Raw genomic sequence first — 24,175 nt, 5'->3', positions numbered from 1 at the left:
TCTCCAGGAGCCAGCCAACTCGCGGAGCTTGGAGCAGGGCGTCGGGGGCTCCAGTCCCTGTGCGGACTGCGCGCGGCCCTGGGGGGTCACTGATGCGCACATCCTGCGCCTCCTTCTCCCACCTGTGGCCTGGGTTTAAAAACAACACATCTGCCTTTCCACAGCCAAGGCCATATTGCCGGGGTTGGTAAGGTCGCCATTGCCCCAACCCTCAGAACGTGCGAGGCAAACAGGCTCACAGGCGCCATCAAGGAACCTGCGGAGCAGCAGGGGTTCAAGGGTCGTCGGCACCTTTCGCTGCAGCGGTCTCGGAGAGCCGCTCCTCTCGCGGGGACCCGAAGGGCGAGGACGCGGGCGCACAACCAGAACGCGAAGCCGCTACCTTCGGCAGCGGCGAGCCCATTGCCAAGGTCTCGGCACTGCGCGGTCAGGCGGCGATGGGGTTGGCTGCACCGGGCGGGGCGGGGCAGGCGGCGGCGCTTTAAGAGGCGGCGCGGGCGGGGAGAGGCCGCGCCTGAGAAGGGGACCCGAGCGATGGAGATCGCCCGGGACTACGCCGAAGCCCTCATCAGGCGAGTACCGCGCTGGCCCGGCTCAGGGCCACGCCTGCGCCTTGCGTCCCCCGCGCCCCCTGCGCCCCGCATCCCCCTGCACGCTACGAGCCCCTCTTCCCCGAGCGCCCGGTCTTCCGCGCGCCCCGAGGCCCGGGTCCCAGCGCACGCACCCAGCCGCCCGTCTGGTGCCCACGCCAGTGGGCCAGCGCGAGCGGGCAGAGGCGGAACCGGCCGCGAGTCTCCTCCTCCTCCTCCAGCTGGCCGCAGGTGCCAGGTGTGGTGCTGGGGAGGTGCGTGGGCGTCCGCGAAACAGGTGACAGTGGTGAGTGCGGGAGTGGTCGAATCTCTTGCCGCTGCCGCAGCCGCCGGTGCAGATAAGGGCCGCGTCCCGGGAACCCTGGGCAACGCCTCCGCGGTGCGCGGGGACAGGGCTTCTCTAGCTTCTCGGATTCGCGACAGGAGCTGCGGCGAGGGGAGGGGCGCTGGTGACGGCCTCGGGATGGCCCAGGGTTACTCCTCAGGGTGAGCGCGGGCTCTGGGCTCCGAGGGGAAGGTGGGCTGACCTGGGGCGCGCCTTGGGCCTTGAACGCTCCCTGACCCCTGCTGGCTGAGCCCACCCAGGTTTGTAAGGGAGATTTGAGGGTAAGCGCTCCCCCCTCTCGCGGCATCCAAAGGCGGTGACGCTGCCCAGGGAGGGACCAGGGACCCTTGGACCCCCGCTGCCTCTTTGCCCCGCTCCGCTCGCTGCGTGATTGAAGGCACCGCATCACTTTTTTCCCCCTCTTGGGTTCTTCTTCACATCCTGACATACCCAAACTAATCCTTGTTGGTAAAATCCTAAAGATATTGTGTGGCAGTAACTTTATAGATTTAAGGGAGGGATCATATTTCTCTGAAGATCTTCAAAGTACTTCAAAAAAGATGGAGAAGACTTTGAGTACTTTAATACGCAGGTTTCCAGGGGTGACAGATCCCATTTGTACCCAGGGGTGGAGGCAAGGGATAGGTGAAAAGGGAAACTAGTGTGATCTACAAGGTCTGAACTTGGGTTCTTAAAGGAGGCTGTGGACAATACTCAAGGTTAGAAAAATAGAAGCCAAATGTAAAGGTGATTTGTCTGGATAGCACTGGTTTTTTCTTTCAAAAAAAAAAAAAAAAACAAGAAATGGGAGTTGAGCCGTGGGACACAGGGAAGATGAGAAACAGACTTCTTTCATGCATCTTCACTAACGTGGTTTAAGCTTAAAAGTAAGGCCCTTGGTTTCTTTCCTGTTTTTCTTCTCTCCTTCCAGCTCCACCCACCCCACAATCCCACTCCCAGGGGGTACAAACTGTTTGGAGCGCGTCCTCCAAACTATTCTCCCATGAATATACAAACACCCATTCTCCAAGTTCCTCTGGAGTGCTGAGGAGGTGGTGAGCTGAGTTTGAAGGAGGGGTAAGGAGGGCACTAATTCCTCACTGGTATTGCCTGGAGCAGGGGGAGGAGGAGGCGGCCACACCTGTGGAATTAAGGCTGACCCTGCCCTTGCACCTGACTCCTGCAACAGTATACCAAATTCAAAATGTATCTGTGTGAGGTTCCCACTGGGTCAAGCGGGGCACCATATGGTGGCATGTAAATTGTAAGCCATTATAAAATCTTAAACCAGTCATTAGCATGTTAATTGTCTGTAACCACTGGAGGCCTGAGTCACAAATGAAAGCAGCGTGAGGTCTCAGCACCGCTCTGGACATCAAGGGTGTCCACACGAATGTGTGTTGTCGTAGACAAAACCTGCTCTGTCTTTGCGTCCTGTCGGTGATAGCATTCCTGCCAACCTTGAAGTTTTATGAAGCTGATATATATTATACTTTGTGCAAAATAGCTGCTTTTGTAGCTACTTAGTACATCTTTCCTCTCCTTGAACAAGGAACTCTAGGTTTGGATAGCTGCCATTTCAGTACAAATTTTACCACAGTCTTATTAGTGATGTAAGCAAGGAATTGAGTTTTCTACAAATAAATCTCCCAGGTTGCTAATGCTTACTCCTTCGTGGGTCTAAACTCTTATTTTAATAACACTGCAAAGTGTTCAAGACTTCATGGTCATGTATTGAATATACTGACTACTCCAAGCATTTTGACAGGTTGATCAACACGAAGCCGTGAGCCGGCCACAGCCCCTGTCAGCAGGCTCCTCTGTGGGGCAGACATGTCCCAACATGGGTGTGTGTGTAACAGGGCGCCCAGAGCTGTTAGGGACCAGGAAGTCTCTCCAGGCTGCAGACACCCCTCCTCAACCTCCTGCCACTGTGTGAGACCCCGCCACCCTCTGACACTGTCCCTACAGCTCACAGAGACCTAGCCGGGGCTGACAAATACTTTCCAAGTTGTCCTGTTTCTCTGCATTCCCATATTTTGCTGTCACCACTTCCCTGCTTAGCATTCTCCTTGTCACTCTTGGCTTTGGCAATAGTGCTGGTTGACTTGTGTCTTACTCCTGTCTGTGCTTTATTACTTCATGTGGGTTCCTCCTTTCCACCTAACGATGAACTGTGGGGCTCCCTCGGTCATCATTTCACTCCAGATAATCCCTGGGCAATTATCTTACATGGCCTTATAGAGCCACGTCGTCACTACTGACACCAAAATGTTTCTCTCTGGCCACAACCTTGTTCCTGGGCCTGTCTCTTTCCGCCAGCACTTTCAGAATAAATATCAATCCATAAAGTGGCGTATGAGGATGCTTTTTCATGATCTATGAGGGTTACTTGGCTGGAGTAAAGCTCACGTCTACTGTCAGTCTGTGGCTTGTTGCTTTATTTCACACACCTTCATAAGTTGAGGACTTCTCAGTTCCCTCAGGGAAAAATACAAAGACTTCTCTGTTTCCCTCACTTCTGGGAGATATGCCCTTCCACAGTTTTCAAGAATATTCTATGAAGTCTGACTTCTCTTATCGTCTTGATTTCCCCGAAACAGTCTATTTCCTTAAACGACCTGTTTCCTTGTTTTTTTTCCTTTTAGTGAGCTGTTTCCCTTCCTGCTTCATATGATTGTCTGTGCTCTTTTGGGGCTTAGAGGGCCACTAACAAGTGGCAGAATTCCAAGTCTTCTCAGTGTTCCCTTTTCAACTTTGATATATTAAAATATTGAGGGGAGAATGGCAACACATTTTAGGCATCATGCTAGTGGCCGGTGACATAAATTATCCCAAATAGAGGACCAGAAGTGAGTTGGATTAATATGTTGCTTTATTCATTTAGCTGGCTGGTTAACCTACTGTTCATTTAGCTGAAGCAGAGTAAGTACTCATATAGCATTTGTTAAACAGGTTTAGTGTATGTAAAATTTTATTTAATCCCTGTTTGTATTATCTATAGGATAGTCTTGATTTTATATAATTTGGTATATAAAATCACTCATCCTGTTCCTTGAAAAGAATGGCAGAATTTAATTTTCATGTCTTCACGGATTTTTTTATATGTGCCCCGTAGGCTTTTTCTCCAACAATGCCCCAGTTCTTGGTGAGGAAACATGGTGGGTAAGAAGAAGAATAGGCTGCATGTCTTTTTTTATCAAGAATGGCTATCTCGAGGGCAGTGTGAAGAGGGAAGACCAGAAATGACTGCCAGGACTTGTCTTGTCAGAAGCGAAAAGACAATATGAACTTTGTACAATCGGCTGTGCTGGGTTACTTGCGCATTGGCGCTTACTAAGGCGTGAGCGGCTGCATCCAATGAGGAGATATAGGACCACAACCAGCTAGGTCAGAGCTCTTCGTGCCCACAGGCTGTGCATTGACTAGCAGGGCCTGACCTCAGATTCCAAGACATGAACTTTGTTCTCTCATTTCTTAATTTTGTCTCAGCCTATCTTTTACTCGGTAAATAGATCATGTGCCAACAGTGGGCTAGGTGCTATGGGGAAGTAAAAAATGTCCAGACAGACCCTGGCCTTGGTGAGCATAGATTCTGGAAGGCCTCAGGTTCAATGGCAATGACTTCCTGCTTTGGGGAGAAGAGAGGCTCTTGCTAGTGAGGGTCCAGGGTTCCCCTGTCGTGCAGGAGAGTTTTCCTCTGGTGGGGCAGGCATTGTAGTGTGAAAGCAGGAGCTGGATTCAAACCCCTGTTCTAGCGCTTGCTAATTCTGGCCTTATTAATTTCTTAACGTCCCTGGAGCCTCAGTTTTAGTCATCTGTAATACTTGTTTTGTAGAGTTATTAGGTAACATGCTAATATGCACCGTGTTTGGCATAGAGTGGAACTCGTATCTATCTTTCTCGCCTCCTCATAGGGACTTCCCCAGCGAATTTGTTTCAGATGCTAGGATTAGGTGGAGAACAAAGCCAGGTTCTAAATGTACAGCATAATATGGATAATCCTCGCCGCCCTGTCCACCAGGTCACCAGGGATGAGACTATGAGTGAGTTCTCTGCAGCGTCAGCTCAGCAGAATGTGGGCATCTTGTTCATCGTGTTGTGTAACCAAGGAACCTGGTGTAACTCCTTGGAATCGGGGCAAAAGTTCAGAGGCAGTATGCCCGTCCCTCTGCTGTGTTGGTTCAAGGCTTGGATTTACTCAGTGGGTCTTTCCTCATTCTGATGGGGGGCCCCGCGTCAGGGACCACTGACCTGGCACAATCCCTTGCAGATGCCCCTGGGAAACAAGCTGTGCAGTGACTCTGGCAGACTAAAAGGGAAAGGAGCTGCAGGTGTGAACTGAGCACACTACTGCCCTTTTAGCCGTGGAGCAGCTCCTCCTCACAGTGCTCAGGGCTGATGTTTATTGCTTAGGACTTGAAGTTCAGAAAGATTATGTCCTACCTTCCTTCCTTATTAACTGAGTGACCTTGAGAAAACCCTCCGAGCCTTAGTCTTCTCATCTGAGAAATGGGGTAATACTTTCCTTGTAAGGTTGTGATGATAATTAGTTAATATATTTAAAGAGCCAGCACACTGCAGGCCATAGCAAGAGCTCCGATGCGAGCGGTTACAAGGCACTAATGAAATGCTGGTTGACTACACTTCAGACCAAATGCTTGCTAACAATCTGGATCTGATTCCAGAATGCCAATTTGTTGGCGAGGCATAGGAATAAGACAGAGACACTCACTACTATGGAGACCCTCCTGAAACTGGCTGACCATGCTGATAGCATGAACTTAACCTGACAGTTTTTATGAGCCAGTTCATAACTATACTATCCGTTTTTCTTTTTTGTGTGTGTATGTGAGGAGATCAGCCCTGTGCCAACATCTGCCAATCCTCCTCTTTTTTTGCTGAGGAAGACTGGCCCTGGGCTAACATCCGTGCCCATCTTCCTCCACTTTATATGGGACGCCACCACAGCATGGCTTGCCAAGCAGTGCGTCAGTGTGCGCCCGGGATCCGAACCGGCGAACCCCAGGCTGCCGCAGTGGAGTGCGCGCACTTAACCACTTGCGCCACTGGGCCGGCCCCGGTTTTTCTTTTTTTACTGAAATATATCAGTTTTTCATATAGCAGATTACTTGGTAAGTCATTGAATTTTCACTTATATCCATTGGTAGAGCTTCAAGTTAGAAAATATACTATTTAAAACTTATATGCCTGGCACCAGGCTAGGTATTATGGGAGATACAACAAAGAAGCCTTTGTCCATAAGGAAATTCCAATCTCACTGGGAAAATAAAGTAGAGATAAATAAATGACAATATGAGCGTGTGTGTATACATATATGCATGTATTGTATATATGTATGTATTTTATATATGTATATATTACATATGTATATAATTATATGTTGTATGTAATTATATATTGTATGTATTATTACATATGTAATATATATAGCTATAAAATAAAGTGCTAAATTGTAGGTGATAGGCATTGGCAAACAGTACAGGTATTCCCTAGAGTTTCAGCCTTCATAGGGTTAATCTAGATAAACTGTTGAAAGTGTCAGAAAGCAGTGTTGTCCTCACTTTTTATCTTCCACAAGGTTGTCCTAAAAATAAAGCCTCTTTTTTCATGCTCCTGAATGTCGCTGTGTAAGTATTTGCCCAAATAGTCAATAACTATCTGAGCAGCTGAAATAGGTGGGCGCTGTTCTGAGTGTGGGGGCAGTGCAGCTCCAGATGCTCGTGCCCCCATGACTGTGGGATTAAATTGGGTCACGTGTCACTTATCGCAGCGCCCTCAGGAAGCAAGACCTGCCTGAAGCATTGCTAATTTCTGTGCATAATCTTTTGAATAATTGCTTTATGGATACATTCCTAAATATAAGAAACGTCCCGCGGGCCCTGTGGCGTAGCGGTTGAAGGCGCGCGCTGGCAGCCCGGGTTGGGATCCCGGGCATGCACCACGCATCGCTTGTCAGGCTATGCTGAGGCCACGTCCCACATAAAGTGGAAGAAGATTGGCATGGATGTTAGCTCAGAGCCAGTCTTCCTCAGCAAAAAGAGGAGGATTGGCATGGATGTTAGCTCAGGGCTGATCTTCCTCACAAAAAAAAAGAAAAAGAAACATCCACCATTCTGGGTGAGAGCTCTTTACGGTTGCTAGACTTGTCTCCAAAGAGACTGAACCACCTTCTAGTGCCACCAGCAAGGCACGTCTGCTTCCCCTCCTGGAGTTATTTGTAAATAACATTTTTCTCGTTGGCTTAAAAGCACATGGTTGTGTGTCAAAGGTGGTTTCACACTTCCTTAATTGCTATCAAAACCTTCGTGCGTTTGCTAACATGCAAACTTTTCTTACTCTTTAGTTACTTAGCGTTACTGAGGCGAAGAACAGGAGCCTGGTCTGAGTCCCAGCTCCCACTCCTGCCGACTGTGCAGCGGCTCTCTGCCTAAGTTTCCTCATCTGTCAATTGAGAAACGAGGACTGTATCACAGGGTTTTCTGAGGATTGAGTGAGTTAGTATTTATAAAGTAAATTATGTATTTGTTAAATAACTACTGAAGTAGTAAGCTTCTTAGCAGCTGTGTCTCATTTATCCCCCATTTTATCACTTTTTTGTACTTGCTAGGTAACCAAAGCTTAATAATCAAGGGTTGGGGATTTTTTTCCTCAGAAAATTGTCTTGATTTGATTTTGCTACAGTTTTTTTTCTTTTCCTATGTTAGTTCTATTTATAGTGAATTTTATATATTTATTTTTTATTGTGGTAACACTGGTTTATAACATTGTCTAAATTTCAGGTGTACGTCATTATGCTTCTATTTCTGCATAGATTACATCATGTTCACCACCCAAAGATTAATTAAAACCCATCACCACACACTGTGCCTAATCCCCCCTTTTGCCCTCCTCCCTCCCTCCTTCCCCTCCAATAACCGCCAATCCAATCTCTGTCTCTATGTGTTTGTTTGTTGTTGTTGTTGTCTTCTACTTATGAGTGAGGTCATACGGTATTTGACTTTCTTCCTCTGATTTATTTCACTTGGACCCTCAAGGTCCATCCATGTTGTCACAAATGGCTGGATTTCATCGTTTCTTATGGCTGAGTAGTATTCCATTGTGTATATATACCACATCTTCTTTATCCATTCATCCCTTGATGGGCACCTAGGTTGCTTCCAAGTCTTGGCTATTGTGAATAATGCTGCAATGAACATAGGGGTGCATATATCTTTATGCATTCATATTTTCATGTTCTTTGGATAAATACCCAGCAGTGCAATAGCTGGATCGTATGGTAGTTCTATTCTTAATTTTTTGAGGAATCTCCACACTGTTTTCCATAGTGGCTGCACCAGTTTGCACTCCCACCAGCAGTGCATGAGAGTTCCCTTCTCTCCACATCCTCTCTAACACTTGTTGTTTCCTGTCTTGTTAATTACAGCCATTCTGACAGGAGTGAGGTGATATCTCACTGTAGTTTTGATTTGCATTTCCCTGATAGTTAATGATATTGAACATCTTTTCAAGTTTCTGTTGGCAATCTGTATATCTTCTTTGGAGAAATGTGTGTTCAGATCTTTTGCCCATTTTTTAATTGGATTGTTAGTTTTTTTATTGTTGCGATGTAGGAGTTCTTTATATATTTTGGATATTAACACCTTGTCGGATATATGGTTTGCAAATATCTTCTCCCAATTGTTTAGGTTATCTTTTATTTATTTATTTATTATTTTTTTTGTGAGGAAGATCAGCCCTGAGCTAACATCCGTCCTAACCCTCCTCTTTTTGCTGAGGAAGACCGGCTCTGAGCTAACATCTATTGCCAATCCTCCTTTTTTTTCCCCCCAAAGCCCCAGCAGATAGTTGTATGTCATAGTTGCACATCCTACTAGTTGCTTAGGTTATCTTTTCATTTTGTTGATGGTTTCCTTTGCTGTGCAGAAGCTTCTTGGTTTGATGTAGTCCCATTTGTTTATTTTTTCTATTGTTTCCCTTGCCCAGGCAGTCATGGTACTTGAAAATATGTTGCTAAGAGCAATGTCGAAGAGAGTACTGCCTATGTTTTCTTCTAGAAGTTTCATGGTTTCAGGTCTTACATTCAAGTCTTTAATCCATTTTCAGTTAATTTGTGTGTATGGTGTAAGATGATGGTCTACTTTCATTCTTTTGCATGCAGCTGTCCAGTTTTCCCAGCACCATTTATTGAAGACTTTCCTTTCTCCGTTGTATGTTCTTGGCTTCCTTGTCAAAAATTAGCTGTCCATAGATGTGTGGTTTATTTCTGGGCTCTCGATTCTGTTCCATTGATCTGTGTGCCTGTTTTTGCACCAGTACCATGCTGTTTTGGTTACTATAGCTTTGTAGTATATTTTGAAAGCAAGAAGTGTGATACCTCCAGCTTTGTTCTTTTTTCTCAGGATTCCTTTGGCTATTCAGGGTCTTTTGTTGTTCCATATTAATTTTAGGATTCTTTGTTCTAGTCCTGTGAAAAATGTCATTGGAACTTTGATAGGGATTGAATTGAATCTATAGATTGCTTTAGGAAGTATGGACGTTTTAACTATGTTAATTCTTGCACTCCAAGAGCATGGAATATCTTTCCATTTCTTTGTGTCTTCTTCAATTTCTTTCAACAATGTTTTATAGTTTTCAGTGTACAGTTCTTTCACCTCTGTGGTTAAATTTATTCCTAGGTATTCTGTTCTTTTCGTTGCAATTGTAAATGGGATTGTATTCTTAATTTCTCTTTCTGCTGTTTCATTGTTAATGTATAGAAACTCAAATGATTTTTGTATGTTGATTTTGTATCCTGCAACTTTAGTGGGTTCATTTATTATTTCTAAAAGTTTTTTGGTGTATTCTTTAGGGTTTTCTCTATATAAAATCATGTCATCTGCAAATAGTGACAGTTTCACTTCTCCTTTTCCAATTTGGATCCCTTTTATTTCTTTTTCTTGCCTGATTGCTCTGTCTAGGACTTCCAATACTATGTTAAATAGGAGTAGTGAAAGTGGGCATCCTTGTCTGGTTCCTGTTCTTAGAGGGATAGCTTTAAGTTTTTCACCATTGAGTCTGATATTAGCTGTGGGTTTGTCGTATATGGCCTTTATTATGTTGAGGTACTTTCCTTCTATACCCATTTTATTCAGAGTTTTTATCATAAATGGATGCTATATCTTGTCAAATGCTTTCTCTGCATCCATTGAGATGATCATGTGATTTTTATTCTTCATTTTGTTAATGTTGTGTATCACGTTGATTGATTTGCAGATCTTGAACCATCCCTTTATCCCTGGAATAAATCCCACTTGATCATGGTGTATGATCTTATTAATGTATTGCCGTATTCGATTTTCTGGTATTTTGTTGAGGATTTTTGCATCGATGTTAATCAGTGATAGTGGCCTGTAATTTTCTATTTTTGTATTGTCCTTGTCTGGTTTTGGTATCAGGGTAATGTTGGCTTCATAGAAAGGGTTAGGAAGCTTCCCCTCCTCTTGAGTTTTTTGGAACAGTTTGAGAAGGATAGGTATTAAATCTTCTTTGACTGTCTGGTAGAATTCACCAGAGAAGCCACCTGGTCCTGGACTTTTGTTTTTTGGGAGGTTTTTGATTACTGTTTTGATCTCCTTACTGGTGATTGGTATATTCAAATTCTTTCTTCTTGATTCAGTTTTGGAAGGTTGTGTGATTCTAAAAATTTATCCATTTCTTCTAGATTATCCAATTTGTTGGCATATAGCTTTCTGTGGTATTCTCTTAGAATCTTTTGTATTTCTGAGGTGTCCATTGTACTTTCTCCTGTTTCATTTCTGATTTTATTTATTTGAACATTTTCTCGTTTTTCTTGGTGAGTCTAGCTAAAAGTTTGTCAATTTTGTTTATCTTTTCAAAGAACCAGCTTTGATTTTGGTTTCATTGATTTTGTTTCCCATTTTTTTTTGGTCTCTATTTCATTTATTTCTGCTCTGATTTTTATTATTTCCCTCCTTCTACTGATTTTGGGCTTTGTTTGTTCTTCTTTTTTCCAGTTCCTTTAGGTGCACTGTTAGATTGTTTATTTGAGATTTTTCTTGTTTGTTGAGGTAGGCCTATATTGCTATAAACTTCCCTCTTAGAACTGCTTTTGCAGTATCCCATAAATTCTGGCATGTTGTATTTTCTTTTTCGTTTGTCTCCAGGTATTTTTTTTATTTCTCCTTTGATTTCCTTTTTTTTTTTTAAGATTTTTTATTTATTTATTTATTTTCCCCCCAAAGCCCCAGTAGATAGTTGTATGTCATAGCTGCACAGCCTTCTAGTTGCTATATGTGGGACGCGGCCTCAGCATGGCCGGAGAAGCAGTGCGTCGGTGCGCACCCAGGATCCGAACCCCGGGCTACCAGCAGCAGAGTGCGCTCACTTAACCACTAAGCCACGGGGCCGGCCCTCCTTTGATTTCTTCATTGACCCAATCATTGTTCAGTAGCATTTTGTTTAATCGCCACACATTCGTGGCTTTTCTGATTTTCTTCCTGTATATAGTGAATTTTTGAATTAATTCTTTGATAAATGTGGAACTTACTCCAAAAAGTCATGTGATATGTGGCCTGAAATCCTTCTGCTTCTTGCTCTTCCAACCACAGTTACTATAATATTCTGTTGTTCCTAGGTTATCCTATGTTAATTTTAAAAATTGGTTTATTGCTATAGTGACCAATATCTGGCTTTTAAATTTCTGGCTTAGTCTTATTGTACAAATATGTAACTATTTGTGTGTGTGTGTGCCTAATTCTTTAACTCTGTTTAGCTATGCCATGGCCTCTAGAAATCATTTTCTTAGATTTTTCAGCTCTAAATCTCATGTTTTAAGAATATACTTCTTATTTCTTTTTTGCATTTTTTACCCTTACTATTCCTTCTCAAATAGTTACTGTGAGGACTTGGAATATTCTGGTAAAATAGGTGTAATGATGGTTCTGTTTTTTAATTTTGTGTGTTATTTGTTTGTTCCTTGGATATTGGGGCATATATATATAAATTTTAATAATCTTCAACATTGAATTTCTTTCTTTTAGGTGCAAATATTAAAATCGTTTTATTTTTGTGTACTTCAAACCTCTCTTTAAAGACTCTTTTTTAAAAGGAATGTCATAGATATTTTTTACTTTCCTCCTCCATTTCCAGGCCCCTGACATTTATGAGATCACAGACTAAGAAAGTCCTACTAACTCCCCTCATGCATTCAGCTCGCCCTTTCCGGGTCTCCAACCATGACAGGAGCAGCCGGCGAGGGGTGATGGCGAACAGTCTGAAGGAACTCCTCAGCAAGGTACCATGAATGGCAGTGCCTCCTCCAGCGGCTCATAGAAGGTCCCCTCAACTCTCCCAGGGCCATGGTCTTGGGAACTGAGCCAAAGCAAGACAGAATATCAATGTCTTGGCCTTGGAGAGTCTGAAGGGAGCCATTCCTAAGTGGTTAAAGAGAGAACAAAAGAATGAAAGGAAACATTACTGCATCACTGTACCACAAAATATTTAGGTACAGAGACAAAAACTTTAAAAGTAGTCCTCAATTGATAATGTAGCTTTGTATCTTTGACAGGGGAGAATGTAGGGAACCAGGAGACTTGGGAAATCTGTTTTTGGTTACAAAGACCAGGGAAGAATAGTCCTTAAGCTAAAACAGTGTCATAGATCACCAAATAAGAAAGACTCCTAGACTCTCCTGGAGGCATGACCCAGACAAAGACCCATGGAAATGAGAACTGGTATCCAACATGCAATCTCTGAAGCAAGAGGGATGTCCAAATATGCCACTTGAGACTCAGGCTCTCTAAATATCATATGTGCGGGATTATTCTTCTTTATTTGTCAAAATAAGTAGGTAATTTTAGAAATTGTAAATCTTATTCAGTGTAATCACTTATCTCTTGTCATTGAAATCTCTAAAGAAGATAAGTCCATTAAAAATGTTAACTCCTCTTTTCCAAGCAAAGATTGAGCCATAGACAGCAATTAAGATATATCTTTACCATTAAAAATTGATCAAAATCAGCCAACGTTTCTGAAACCATATCTTAATCAATGTCATTGATTGGTCAAATGGACTCTCTCGCTTCCTTCTATGTCTCTGACGCACTGCGACTCTAGACCCTGGATGCCCTTGTCATCACCAGTGGACTGGTCATTTTGGTGCTGGAAGAAGACGGCACCGTGGTGGATACAGAAGAGTTCTTTCAAACCCTGGGAGACAACACGCATTTCATGATCTTGGAAAAAGGACAGAAGTGGACACCGGTAAGCAAAAATGCTGTTATCCAAACAGCTACTGGGTAGATTTTTTACCTATAAAAGTACATCCCCACTTTGGTGTTGACTTGGCCACTTTCTAAATATATATTTTTATTCACCTAATAATTGGATTTACTACCCTCAAAAGGTTTCTTATAAGTATGCCTAGGAAACTCTGTGAACTACGGCTATATGATTTAAAGCAAATACTTCTGACGGACAGGCTTTGGCCAGTGAGTAGCTACAGATCCTGTTAAAGCATGCAGATGTAACCTGGTGACTGTTACTGTCTCTGTCCTTAGAAGGCCGGCAAGCCAACATTGCCAGTGACATTAAGTAGGGGTGAGTGTATGTGTGTAAAGACAGTGATTTAGGAAAATAAAGAGATAGAATAAAGGCTTCTATTTCTGGGAAAACCATAGATTTTATATCTTAGGAAACCCTCCCTCTATAAAACACCTCAAAATGTAAAGCAAAATATTAAAACATCTTTTTACATGCCTAACTCACCTTTAAGAAAGGGAAATCCTCAGAGGCCAACATTTTTAAGGAAGCCAGAATCCAGAGAGGAAAGCAAACACTGAAGCTGCCAACTCACCTGTGGGCATCTCACCTGTGGGCATCTTACCCATGGGTGTCTCACCTGTGGGTGTCTCGCCTGTGGGCATCTCACCCATAGGCATCTACTGACCTCAGTGACTAAGAGCCTCAGTTTTGATGGATGCTGGGAGGACAGGAGACAAAGTCGTAGGCTGGCACAAAATTGGGGGGTCAGACTAGAGATGTGCACATAAAGCAGAGAATCTTAAAGGTCTCTCCTGAGAATCTATGGCCACAAGCTGCCCTCATGAGATTTCAGGGACTGCTGATTCCAAAAACACCCATGCTGAGAATTTAGTTTACAGAGATCTGGGGAGGAAGCATCAGTGGAAGGAGTTAACTCATTGAATTCTCTTTATTCAGCTAGTCCCTCCCTCCAGCCCTAGTGACCCAGGGTTGATAGTGCCCCCATTTAACTAGAAGGAGCAAATAGGGTCTGAATGTTCACAGAGTTTTCATTCCTAAAGTTCTAACAAATGTGAGTTCACAATCAAAACACAAAACATAGTAGGGAAGGGGGGGCGAGCTGAACTGCTGCTCTACGGGCAAGACGCAAGGTTCGTGGCGCTGGGCTGGAGGTCAAGGATGCATTCCAAGAAAGTTCTAAAAATATGTCACCAGCTTCAACCTGATAGTTGACCTAGCCATGGAAAACTCATTGGATCCTCACTAGATCAGACCATAACTGGCACCTTTAAAACTCTTCCCATCGAAAAGTATCAGGAATGAAAATCTGAGATGTATACCTACTAATTCAAGACAGTTCCTCTACCAGCCAACATTCTATCAGATCAGCTAGTTTCTTTGATCATCAAGCAGACATACTCAAGCTACCAAAGCAACAGAGGAAAAGGTCTCTATATCCACGTTTTTCACATTATGTGTGTGACCATTGGTAGGTCATGAAATCAATTCTGTGAGTCACAGTGAACATTTTTTTAAAACAAAATAAAATATAAAATATCAGGGAAAAAAAACACCAAACATAAGGACTCAAGGCACTATATGTGAGAATAAGCAGAAATAACAAAGTCAGGCCTGCAAAGACATTAGATGTTGGACTCATCAGATACAGAGTATAAAATAAATATATTTAAAATATTCAAAGAAATATAAAAAGTAATCAAAAATAAGAAGGAACAAGAGGTAATCAAGAAGGACTAGGTAGGGCCGGCCTGGTGGCATAGCAGTTAAGCTCGTGCGTTCTGCTTTGGCATCCCGGAGTTGACCAGTTCGGATCCTGGGCGCGGACCTACTCACCGCTCATCAAGCCATGCTGAGGCGGCATCCCACATAGAGGAACTGGAAGGACCTACAACTGGGATCTACAACTATGTACCGGGGCTTTGGGGAGAAAAAAGAGAAAGAGGAAGGTGATCAACAGATGTTAGCTCAGGGCCAATCTTCCTAAAAAAAAAAAAGGAGTAGGTAGACTTTTTTTGTGTGTGAGGAAGATCAGCCCTGAGCTAACATCCGTGCTAATCCTCCTCTTTTTGCTGAGGAAGACCAGCTCTGAGCTAACATCTATTGCCAATCCTCCTCCTTTTTTTTCCCTAAAGCCGCAGTAGACAGTTGTATGTCATAGTTGCACATCCTTCTAGTTGCTGTATGTGGGACGCGGCCTCAGCATGGCCGGAGAAGTGGTGCGTTGGTGCGCGCCCGGGATCCGAACCCGGGCTGCCAGTAGTGGAGCGCGTGCACTTAACTGCTAAACCATGGGGCTGGCCCCAGGACTAGGTAGACTGGAAAGACTCAAATAGAATTTCTGGAAATGAAAAATATAGCAATTAAAGTAAATGAAGTCTCAGGACTGAATAATAAAAGACCTGGAAGATAAGTGTAAAGAAGGTACCTATGATATAACACAAAATGATAGAGATACGAAACAGGAAGGAAGTTGGAGACATGACTGAGAAGATCTGATATATGTCTACTTGACATCCTCAGGGTGTTTTTCTTTTTTTTTTTTAAACAAGACACAACACACACACGTGTTTTTTAAAATGAAAAATTCAACTCCATTAAGAAATTCATTCATCAAAAGATACTACAAAGGGAGTGAAACAATAAGCCACAATTGAGGAGGAGGTGTTTCCAACATAACCCAACAAAGGATTAGTATTCAGCAAATTTAAAGACCTCACACAAATCGATTATGGGAACAACAGACAATCAAATAGAAAAACAGGCAAAAAACGGGGACAGGCATTCTGCAGAATGGACAATAAAACACAGGAAAAGATGCTAACCCTCACTGGTGACTAGGAAAATGTAAGTTAAAACCACAATAAGATACCCTTTTATGCCATTAGATGTGGTGGTGTTAGGCTTTTTAATTTTTTCCATTTTTAAAATATGGAGCAATGAACTCTCTTATACTCCCACCAACAGCTATTTAAAACAACTTGCCTTTATCCCATAGAATTGAAGCACCACCTACAACCCAGCAACTCCATTCCTAGATATACAGCCCGCAGATACCCAGCCATGTACTTCTATGTAAATACACATAAATAAATACACTGTTGTATATTTACTGAATGGCATACTCTTCAGCTATGAAAATGCATGAAGTACAACTACAGGAATCCGTATGGATAAATCTCATCAACTATGTTGAGTGAAAACATTGCAGAATAATACGTTAAGTAAGAAGTCCTCAAACTTTTTGATCTCAGAACCCCTTTACACTCTTGCAAATTAATGAGGACCCCAAACAGCTTTTGTCTATGTGTATTATATCAATAGACTCTGTAGATATCCATTGATCAGAGGTTCTCAACTAGGGACAATTTTGCCTCTTGGGGGACATTTGGCAATGCCTGAAGACATTTTTGGTTGTTACAACTAGGGGAGGGGATACTACTGGCATCTAGTGGATAGAGACCAGAGATGCTACTAAATATTCTGTAATGAATATTACAGACAGCCACCACAACAAAGAATTATCTGGCCCCAAATGTCATAGTGCCAAGAGTGAGAAGCTATAAGCTATAGATACAGATATTTCCCATATTCAAACTTAAAATGGAGAAATTTTAAAATATGTATTACTTCATTAAAAATAATAACCCAATACAAGGTAACATAAATCACACATTTTTATGAAAAGTAACTATTATCCAAAACAAAAATATTTAGTGAAGTGACATTGTTTTACATTTTTGCAAATTTCTTTAATGCCTAGCCAAATAGAAGATAGCTAAATTCTCATCTCTGCTTTCATATTCAATCTGTTGTAATATATTGTTTTGATGGAAGTATGTGAAGAAAATATGACCTCACACAGAGAAGTAGTTGGAAAAGTGAGGAGTATTTTAGTGATCTTTTCAAGAAATTGAGGATATTCTTTGATACTACACCAAAACTCAACAAGTGGGGTTTCATAAAGGCTGGCTGCAGCGTGGAATCTGAAGGCATCCCAGTGAAGGCTGCCTCCCCATTGCACTGGAATCCATTGGTCTGTCTTGCACTTTGGAGGGATCTTTTTCCCAGGGATGATTTATAATATCATGCATTGGTCATTTAGGAAATATTGATTCATTGAGTTATGCAGGTTTCCTAAATGTACAGTGGAAAACTCCACTACTTGTGAGAGAATGAGAACAAAAAAGGCAAATTGCATCTTAGTGTTTATTATGAAAATAGTTTTGACCTCTCAGTCCCCTGAAAGAGTCTCAGGATCCCCCAGGTGTCTCCAAACTACACTTTGAGAACCTCTGCATTTAATCATTTGTAGATAATTCAAAAATATGCAGAATTAGCAATATAATGTTTGAGATATACAAGTGCTAAAAATGAAGAAAATGGAATGATGCACAACTTAGATGGTTTCATCTTGAGGGGAGATGGAGGGATATAACTGGGGAAAGGACCTGGGGTGATAATGTTTTGCTTTATGTGGAGTGGTGGCTACACCCATTATTTCATGATTCCTTATTTTTACACATATTGTATACTCCTATACATATCATATACTTCATAATTTTTCTGACTGGAAGAAAAAGACTATAGACCAATTATAAAAAGCATAAAATTTAAAATAAAGTATCTTTAAAGTAGGTGAGGAGATCATGCCAGTAAATTGGAAGATCATGGGGTGAATTAGATAAATCTTTTAAAAGACAGTCTTGGGCTATACTGCTTTTAGTTTGAGGAGGTGTGGCAGGCAGAATAATGTCCCCCCAAAGACATCCTCATCCTAATCCCCAGAACCCATGAATGTGTTACTTTACGTGGCAAAAGGGACTTGGCAGATGTGATTAAGTTAAGGATGGGAGATGATCCTGGCTTACCCAGTGGACCAGTGTCATCACAGAGTCCTTATAAGAGGGACACAGAAGGGTCAGAGTGAGGGCCAGGAGCAGAGAAAGAGAAGGAGTAATGTGATAAAGGGCTACAAGCCAAGGAATGCAGGCACCACTAGAAGCGGGAAGAGGCCAGGAACCCGAGCCTCTCCAGCAGCCTCCAGAAGGAGCCAGCCCTGCCCACTCCTTTTGGACTCCTGATCCCCAGAACTGTAAGAGTCTGAATTTGCATTGTTTTAAGCCACTAAGTTTGTAGTAATTTGTAACAGCAGTAATAGGAAACTAATTCAGAAGGGAAGAGTATTTTTGTTTGTTTTTATATACAAGACACTCAGTTACTAGGGAGGATGGTTAATATGTAACAAGTTTAAGTCCCCAGAGTGGGTGGGCCCTGAGTTCCTGAGCCGACCTACCGGGCGGTGACAGGATGCAATGGCTGCTAATAATACTGCCATGTGATGCGTTCAAGGAGGGGCGTACAGCCTTCTCCATCTAGTAACAGGCTAGTTGACATGTGAGTTTAGGTTGGAGGCTTCTCTTGACTTACACCATCTTCCTTCAGGGTGGAAACGGGCACCTCACAGCTGATTATAGATCATACCCCACTTGTATGTGTTTTTATCAGTGAGGACAGTTTTGTTTGACTTGGACAAGAACTTCCAGCCAAGAAATTGCCACCAGGGGTCTCCCTTCTTCAGTTTAAATGCCTTAGCCTGTGAGGAAGCATTTCCTTCTTCCTTAGTCCTCAGATTATAGAATCCATATGCCAGGTCATGAGCAGATTCGCTTTGTGAGGATATCTTGGTTTTGATTTAAGACCCAGACTTGAGGAAGACATTTAGGGAGAGTAAGATAAAAACTTTCATCCGTCAGAAAGGAACGTGAGGCAATGAGAAAGAGTTGTGATAGGATTATAGGTGAAAACCCCTTTTGATTCTGTAATTTTAATTTTTTAAAATATTGTTTCCTAAATGATGGCTAGTTAGTACCCCCTAAAGAGGCAGCAGGACCTGTCCCACATGAAATGTGTGTGTGATCTGTGGGGGAGGAATAGAGGAGGAAAGAAGAGTGGCTCCAGCAAGAAGGGTTTGGGGATTTTCAGGGGAATTTATGTTTTAACTTTAAATATAGTAGATTATTGTCATTAATGAATTTAACATTCACAGCCTCAACCAATCCCAACCCAAGAGGTTCAGGAGACATTGTAACACTATTGATTGTGTCTCTCTGAATCCTGAAAACCGCAAGATCTGTGTGTGGAGAAAACCTGTAGGCAGAGCAGCCCCTGACCGGGCATGTGTACCCTAGGACAACTTTGCTCTCTTCTTCTTTCTTCAAAGCTTTGGGGGGCAGACTATATCACAGTGCTATTTATAACGCTGGGGATTTACAGAGGTCTCTGACTTTCTCTCCCAACCTGAAGGGTCTGCTGTATCAGGTAGACTGACGGTGGATACTGTAACCAAACAACCTTCAGTGTCCCCAGGGAGTCAGCTTTCATCCAGGGCAGTTACAAGAAAATAGGGGAAGTCCTGCAAAGGTTCTCACTTTAGCCACATGATTCTGAAACTTTCCGCCCAGGAGCCTCTTGTAAAATGGAAATAATGCTGCCTACTTCTCTTTGAGCAGACTGTGTTATAGTCATGGGACCGTCCATGTCAGTCAAGTAACCATAGGGTGCCCTAAGCGACTGGTGTGAGTGTGTCTCAATACCACATGTCGATAGCACAACCATTCATTGAACCCTGGATCCTGAAATCCAGGCCCCGAAGCCAAATGACACTCATCTTGAGTCACTAAGCTGAAAGTAGGTTAAGGAAGGATACTTTCTCATGGGTTTGGACATGGTAGCAATTTAAGCACATCAATTGGCTAAAAACGTTCTTCAAATAATTAGCAGCTTAGTCACTAACAGATTTTGAACCAAAAGAGTCAAAACTAGCATAAAACCAGAATTATAGGATTTGCATGTCATAGTTGGGGACGCTCCTAAAGTCTCTTCCTCTCTTCACTGTTATAGGTTAGTAACTCCATCCCAGCTCGCCAGCAGCCAAAGAAATCAGGAATAGCCAGAGTCACCTTCAACTTGTACAAGCTGAATCCCAGGGATGTCATTGGCTGCCTCAACGTGAAGGCCACCATGTATGAGATGTACTCAGTGTCCTATGACATCCGGTGTACAGGGCTCAAGGCCATGCTGAGGTAACAGACTTTGAGGTCAGTTTGGGGGTCTGGAAACTGCACAAGGCACAGTCCAGGTAGCCAGTCCCCAGCTTGCTCCTCTGAGCTCCCAGAGCCCAGTCCCCCAGAGGTCCTGACCTGACCAGTAGTGTTGAAGTTCACTCTGATTCGAGTGGTCATACAGTAGTTTAACTCCTATGCCACAGACTTATTTCAGAAAACAGAAAGTCCTGAACCAAAATATATTTTTTTCTCCAAAGACCATTAAATACTAAATGAAACAAAAACTAAGTAATAACTATAAAGAAGAACCAAATTTCTTTCGCAAACTAGAGCTGTGCACTTTAAAACCTTCATTCTAAGCAATGACAGGTAAAACCAGAGCCGTGGAGACTCTGACCCGCTCTGCACAGAGCAGCTGTGCAAGCCTGGATAAGCACTCTTTTGCACGTATCTTCTGTATTACTGCCAACTGGCAGCTAGTGGTAAGGTGGCACTGGCACATTCCTTCTCCACATACTGCCAGGGCACCATCACCCCACAGGCTGGGGTCAGGCTGGCTACACAGCCTCACAGGGGAGCCTGCAGAAGACAGATTCCCCACTCCCTACCCCAGACCTATTTGAACAAATTCTGTATGTTCACCAGGGACACTCCCCGGCTGTAACGGGGACAGACATCCTGCCACTGAGCCCTGGACTGAGAGGGACACCTGCAGTCCCTCCCAGCTTTGCCTCTGAGCAACCAGCTGTGTGACCTTTAACGGGTTACTTAACTTCTCTGATCCTCAGTTTCATCATCTCTAAAATGAGAAGGTTGCCTCCAAGTTCTTTATGGTTGCTTTGGCTCTCAATACACCTAGCCCTCTAGTAAATTTGTCATTGATTCTCTACAGAACTAATTCTCCGTGGAGGGATGGGTAGAAGGAGAGAGACTGACAGTGGCAGAAGGTTTTCGAAGCCAGTCTAAAAAGATTGCAACTTCTGATATTCCAGTGCTCTCTGCATAGCCCCTCTGGGCAGGGGGGCTCCTGTTTCTCTGAGGTGCTGTCTCCTCTCCCCTGGCCCCGTGTGGACCGCTCTGACCTCCGCTGAGCGTAGCGCCAGGAGGGGGAACGCTGCAGAAATGCAACTGCTCTCCTCTGACGGGTCTCAGAGGCTGACGCCGGCGGTGGCTCCTGCATGGCCTCCGCGTCCCACTGAGAACCATCAACTGCCAACTCCTAGACAACAGTTGCTGTTGTAGTGCTGAAATCTTGAGCCCCCCCCCCCCCCCCCCCCCGCGGAGAGTTTCCTCTTTTGGCTGAGATGGGAGAAAATAGCTTTATTGCTTGATTTTTAAAGTGAGACAGGAGAGTTACAACAACATAGAAAAGTATAGTGAAGAAAGAAAACCTTACCCAAAAAGACAAATTTAGCCTTCTTGTCGCTAATTCTTACCATCTGATACATCTGATGGCACCACAGGCAGCCACAGAAGTCACAAAGGCCCCCAAATCGAAGGCTTTGCCTGCCAGGGCCCCGTTGTGGGATGCCGGGAGCCGGGGGCTCTCCTGACTAGCACAGCTGACCCCAGCCTTGGCTGTCCTCATGAGGTGATAGGCCTTTAAAACTGGAATAAAACCCTGTAGCTTTGGGCTCAATAGAGAATAAGAATTCGAGTTAGAGCTACTTTTCTCGTCTGAAATAACACGAATGCCAGGCTTAGCCTTAGGACTGAGATGTCACAACAGGGTCAAGTTGGGCTGTCCCAGCCGCCCTAAGCACACTGGGTCACAGGGTTACGCCTGCAGTTGGTGTAAGACTGTCCTTCCGCCTGACTTCTCCTTTGGCACCTGACTTGACTGATTTCAGCAACAAGCCCCACACCCCCGAGGCCGACAGGATAAGCCAGTGGGGCGGACAGCACAGGAGGTGTACTCTCAGGAGCGCAGCCTGCCTGCTCAGTGTCTTCTAGTCACTGAACAACAGGCCACTTTCGGAAGTGGCTACGGGAAGGCCTTGGCATCACCTGGGAGCTCACCAGAAACAGAGTCCCCGCTGCTGCCCAGACCTCCTGAATCAGCCCCGCGTGTCAGCAAGCCCCGGGGCGGGGGGCGGGGGCAGGGGCGTTCTTTCCAGCGTTCAAGCCAGCGGGCTGCCTGCTCTGAGCACACGTTTAGGGGGAGCAGGAGGTGCGTGTGGAGAATTCTCACGCCGTCTGCTCCTCGCTGGCCCAGAACTCCAAGCCTGACACGGGCCCTTGTCCCCTCTGTTGCAGGAGCCTGATGCGCTTCCTGTCCCATGCTGCCCAGGCGACCGGACGGTTTCTCATCTACACGGGCACATACATGCTCCGGATGCTGGGTGACACGGAAGAGCAGGCTTCTCCCGGGTCACGCTCCAGGCGAGGGTTCACGTGTGAATAGGGCTGCACGCTGCAGGGGCTCAGCCAGCTCTTGACACAAACATTCCCTCTCAGATGACGAATTTTGAAGATGCTTATGTTCTCAACCACATGCACTTGTAGGCTGCCGGGCACTTCTGCTCAGGAGTGGTACCCAGGTGGAAGAAATGAGGGCTGTGCAGCGGATGCCCGGAAGGGGAGGAGATGTGTAGGGGCCTCCGTGGGGGGAGGAAGGGGCCAAAGAGCAGGAATGTCTTGGGTGGCTAAGGAGCAGCACGCACACGCATTAGGCCTTTCCAGTTCCTCGCCTCCTGCAATAAACCAATCACAAGAGTTACTTTTAACATGTATAATACTTCTTGTGTCTCTTTCATCTCCCCCCAAAAAACACAAAACTTTCAAATAGAAGCAAAACTCAGCCAGAAATGTTCTGCTGACAGATGTAATCGTTTTTAAGTCTTTATTAGTTCTTGGTGCCACAGAAATAACGAGCTGTTAAATGTTACTATGGGTTGTTTTTTTTTTTATATAGGTCCTGAATGGGCCCAAAGGGACCCAAAAGCTTAAGGACCTGAATTTTTGGAGGTCTCCAAGCAACAATTTCAGTGTTTTTCTTTAAAAAAAGAACAAAACTACTGCTTGAGGGGCCGGCCCAGTGGTGTAGTTAAGTTCACACACTCCGCTGCGACGTCGTGGGGTTCGCAGATTTGGATCCCGGGCGCAGACCTAGGCACCGCTTGTCGAGCCATGCTGTGGCGGCATCCCACATAAAAGTAGAGGAAGATGGGCACGGATGTTAGCCCAGGGCCAATCTTCTTCAGCAAAAAGAAGAGGATTGGCAACAGATGTTAGCTCAGGGCTAATCTTTCTCACCAAAAAAAAACAAAAAAACAAAAAACCTGCTTGAAACCTAGACCTGATGCACGGTACTAGTGGACCACATCTTGACTTCCTAATGTCACCTGTGTTGTCAGTCGGGATTCTTGGTTGCAAGTGACAGAACTCTGACTCAGGCCGATGTGAGCCAAGAGGCAGCCAAGGATAGCAGCAGTTGCTCTAGCTGCAGGTGGCACTCAAACAAGGTGGCCAGGCATTTATCTCTCCATCTGTCATCTCCGTCTGACACGGTGCTTCCCCACAAGGGCCTGCTTTCCTCTGAGTTGGTGTCACCTTCAGGCAGGCCCTCCTCACAGGGAAGTGCGATGTTGGCCCCCACAGCAGGAAGTCCTGGAGCTACATCCCAGGGGGACCCCTGGATCAGGCCCCTCCCCACTGCAATCACAGCAGCTGGCATGACACACAGGGCCACTGTCCTGCAGACAGGGAAGGATAAGCCCCAACCACATGAATGGGGTGGGGGCAATGTGGCTCCCCAAAGGAAATGGGGGTGCTGCTACTAGAATAAGGGGGAACAGATGCTAGGAGACAAATCTATTCCTTTTCAGATCTGTGATTTTCCTGTTAAGAAATGCCCAGAGGCCTTTCTCCTTTCCTGCTGACAGCTCAGG

General features: G+C 44.3%; 1 protein-coding gene across 1 annotated transcript; it reads left to right on the top strand.

Annotated features, from left to right (window-relative positions):
• Positions 1–519: 519 nt before the first annotated feature.
• Positions 520–23,201, top strand: CIDEA (cell death inducing DFFA like effector a). Its single transcript, XM_058556783.1, has 5 exons — positions 520–572; positions 12,088–12,232; positions 13,054–13,200; positions 20,122–20,303; positions 22,542–23,201. The coding sequence occupies exons 1-5, from the start codon at positions 535–537 to the stop codon at positions 22,687–22,689; spliced, it is 660 nt and encodes a 219-aa protein (XP_058412766.1). The 5' UTR covers positions 520–534; the 3' UTR covers positions 22,690–23,201.
• Positions 23,202–24,175: the final 974 nt, after the last annotated feature.

The sequence above is a fragment of the Diceros bicornis genome, chromosome 16 (genome assembly GCF_020826845.1).
Source record: "Diceros bicornis minor isolate mBicDic1 chromosome 16, mDicBic1.mat.cur, whole genome shotgun sequence".
NCBI classification, from domain to species: Eukaryota; Metazoa; Chordata; class Mammalia; order Perissodactyla; family Rhinocerotidae; genus Diceros; species Diceros bicornis.
This window is presented reverse-complemented; position numbering and strand designations above follow the sequence as displayed.